This window comes from Leucopleurus acutus (genome assembly GCF_964270905.1).
Source record: "Leucopleurus acutus genome assembly, chromosome: 4".
NCBI lineage: Eukaryota > Metazoa > Chordata > Mammalia > Artiodactyla > Delphinidae > Leucopleurus > Leucopleurus acutus.
The window spans coordinates 99,021,067-99,024,513 of record NC_139146.1 but is presented as its reverse complement, the minus strand read 5'-3'; the positions used below and the strand labels follow the sequence as shown (position 1 = coordinate 99,024,513).

At 41.7% G+C, this 3,447-nt stretch overlaps 1 protein-coding gene across 1 annotated transcript; it reads right to left on the bottom strand.

The window, feature by feature from the left end:
• Positions 1 to 1,628: 1,628 nt before the first annotated feature.
• LOC309961258 (MAPK-interacting and spindle-stabilizing protein-like) lies at positions 1,629 to 3,210 on the bottom strand. The gene has a single exon (XM_082838335.1). It carries the CDS (start codon positions 3,158 to 3,160, stop codon positions 2,423 to 2,425), a length of 738 nt encoding a protein of 245 aa, XP_082694461.1. The 5' UTR covers positions 3,161 to 3,210; the 3' UTR covers positions 1,629 to 2,422.
• Between the last annotated feature and the right edge of the window lie 237 nt (positions 3,211 to 3,447).

The window sequence follows — 3,447 nt, the reverse complement described above, 5'->3', positions numbered from 1 at the left end:
CCTTGAAACAACTTCTGCTTTTCTTAACTCCACCCTGAACCTAAAAATACCTTTTGCCCCCAAGTACCCACAAGAATTGAGATGCCCCTCCCTCAAGTTGAGAAATGATGCTTGAAAATTAAAAAGAATGTAAAAGTAAATTCTATTCCCTTTGATTTCAATTCTTATATTTAAAAAAAATTTCCCAAAAATCAGTTGGAAAATCCTCAAAAAGCCAAGTTTAAAACGGCAGTATCATCTAGGACACACTGGGCAGTATGGGTCACCAGCAGTTGATATACTTATAAGGGGTAATAATTCCAAATCTTGTATTCACGGCCCTTTAAATCCTTTAGCATAAGATTTTCTCTGATAGTAACTGGTCTCCACAATAAGAGATTCCCAAACTTGCTACCTATTCTTCTTGTAGTCAAACGTTATCCTCTCTAGTGTTAAATATTTTATCTAAAGCCAGAGTTGTCAACTTATTCCAAGGTAGGACAACCAAAATAACCAAAAGGAGAGATATCTTTGCTGCCATCTCACTTTGCCTTTCATCCCTCCAGAGTTAGCTGACATTATGATATTGATTGATAAGTTAAGCTATGACACCTTCTAAGGTTACTGCCTTATAAACTGAAGGCTACAACAGATTCCAAGAGTGTTGCAGATAGCTGCCACTTGTCCCTGCAAAGAAGTGAAAGAAAGACTGTGCCACTATGAAAGGGCTGTCTAACATTCCCCAGTCTGAAAATATCTAAACAAATTAGTTTCAATTCTGAAAGCCTGAATCTATCATCTACTTAAGGGAGGCCTAAAGACTGAATGTTCCTCTCAAAGGTGACAATCTCACTTTCTTAAAAGGAGGTAGCTATCAAACCATTAAATTGGCAGCATTTGGCATTCTTGACATTTTAACTGTAAGAGAAATAAACTACTAAATATTTTATTTCTAAGCAAAGGTAAGAGCTCCAGCATAAATCTCTCATATACTGGTCAAGAAAGTCACAATACATTTTAGGAACCTAATGAATACATTCAAAATTTGACAAATGGTCAAATGGTCAAACAAATGGACAAATGGTCAAACATGGTCAGTTCTATCCCAAATCTAAAAATCAGATTTAAAGATAAGGTGCCAAAAAGCTATTCTGGAGGTTACAAACACCACTTATTTTTAAGTAACACAGTCACACTGCTTTAAACTCAATTGCAGAGATCTACACTTTATGATTATCCTCAGTGTCACGGCTAGAGAATAATTTTTGAGGATGGCACTCATTCTTCTACCTATTTACCTGTCTTACCTGTCAACAAATACAGAACTGAACTGTCAGCCATAAGCACGTTACAAACAGATCCAGGATAACTATGCAAGAGACGATGACATAGCTTAACCAGACTCTGAAAGACGTAACGTGTTTCGATCACGCTTGTACAAAGAGAACAGTCATGTCTGTATGACTAAGGTTCTCTAAACATAACTTCTGTGTTTGTGATAGACCCCTAGAGTGTGCCAGTTTTCTGCATCAGGATGGAATGAAGGGAAGTGCTCCTTCTAAAGAACCGAGGGGGAGGGGACTACAGGAAGTCTCCTGTAGAAGAGTGTTTTGTAAGACTGCAAATTACTTGTTACTATGAAGCAGTTCCTAGGGTCTCTTCTAGTTTGAGGTTCAAGACAAAGGAGAGAAATATTTCCGTCCTTGAGCTCTTTCCGAAGTAATATGGACACATCATAATCTATTCTACAAGTACAAAGAGATCACCAATTCTCTAAGAATATAATTTACATATACATGTTAGCCTGCATTAAAAAGAAAACAGTTTCCATAAAGGGCAGATTTTAGAGCTGTATGACCCATATGGCTAAAAATAAATCAGGTGGAACTCAAAATGAAGTTTTTACTAAAAGCTCAAGGATAAAAATGAACTCAACATCTGACAATAATTACCAAGTTTTAAAATGTATATCCAAAAGATAACCTCAGAAGGACCAGGTTTATTTATCCTATAGATAGAGCAGCTCAAGATGTTGAGAGGCATCATTTGTTTAAATTATGACAATGTGATTGTTTTCAAAGTGTGTTTATTTAGGGGAAAAAGTGATAAGTATTTAGTTTCATAATTTAAACAAATCGAAAATTTGTTTTAAACAAATTGTATCAAAGAGCTATTCAATATACTTAATTACTTTAACTTTCCATAAAAACCGAATAAAAATCACATTTGAATGATTTACTTTTACATTTTTATCTGATTGTTTCCATCAGATGTACTATACATCCAAGCACAAGAGGCAGATATCTTCTGAGAGATGCAAGAGTTGTTCTTTCATGAATGCCCTCTAAGAATAGTGAAACAGCAATTTGTATATATGCATTCAAGTGCATATATATATATGTACTTCAAAAAGCAAAGCGTCATCTCTTCATCCATTGTTAACTTAATGGTAAGAATGGGGGCCACCGGGCATCGGTGGAGCACCGGAAGGTCCTGAAGGCACTTGAAAAGGATTGTTGGGACTGGGATAGAGTCCTGGTGTGGGATATGATCCTGCAGGGGCAGGATATGGCGCTGGTGGTCCCCAGGCTCCTGGTGGAACAGTGCCCCATGGAACAGGTGGTGCAGCCCCTGGTGCTTGGGGAGGAGGAGGGGCGGGATACGGCCCTGGAGATGGATATGGCATATTAGGGGTAGGATACTGCCCTCCCATTCCTGGTGCCCAAGGTCCAGAAGACATGGATCCCCATGGACCTAAAGGACCAGCTGCAGCTGGATCTGTGGGCGCACCATAGGGTCTTGGAAGCTCTGGAAAGGGCATATTTGGTGTCGGATATGGCCCTGTGGGGCCAGGGCCTGGCACAGTTGGGGCTGGATAAGGACCACCAGGTGGGGGGCATGATGGTCCAGAAGGAGGAAAGGGTGCAGGGGGTCCTGGAGGTGGTCCGGTGGGAGGCACAGAGGGATACATTCCTGTTGGTGCTGGTCCAAAAGGCACAGTGGAGGGTGTTGCACTTGGTGGGAGTCCAGATGGCACAGAAGGTGAAGCACTTGGGTTATTCCAAGGGTTGGAACCTGGCCAGCCTTGAGGAGGTTGGCCGGGTTTTGTATTGCTCACAGCAGAGGTTTTGGCAGGGGAGTGTTCAGGTAGCGCATCTGCCAACGAAAATTCATCAGACATTTTCCCGGCAAGATCCGAACCCGCAGCAAGGTCTAGAAGCGGCGATGGGTCCGAGGGAACTGATCGCTGAAGAACTGAGCGCAGCCCGACCGACAGCAGCGGCGACGGAGATGGGGGCGGCAGCAGCACAAGCAGCGCGCGGCTCCAATCTGTGGTTTTATGCCGCACCCCAACTCACCTTTCCCCTTAAGCAAGCATAAGTTGGTTTTCTACATTTGAGACCCTGTTCTGTTTTGTAATTCAGTTCCTGTGCAGCCAAGTTTACATTCCGTGTAGTAGTGATATCT

What these genes read in the sequence shown, in the direction of transcription:
- LOC309961258 (XM_082838335.1), bottom strand. Translation starts at nt 3,160, where the DNA reads ATGTCTGATGAATTTTCGTTGGCAGATGCGCTACCTGAACACTCCCCT.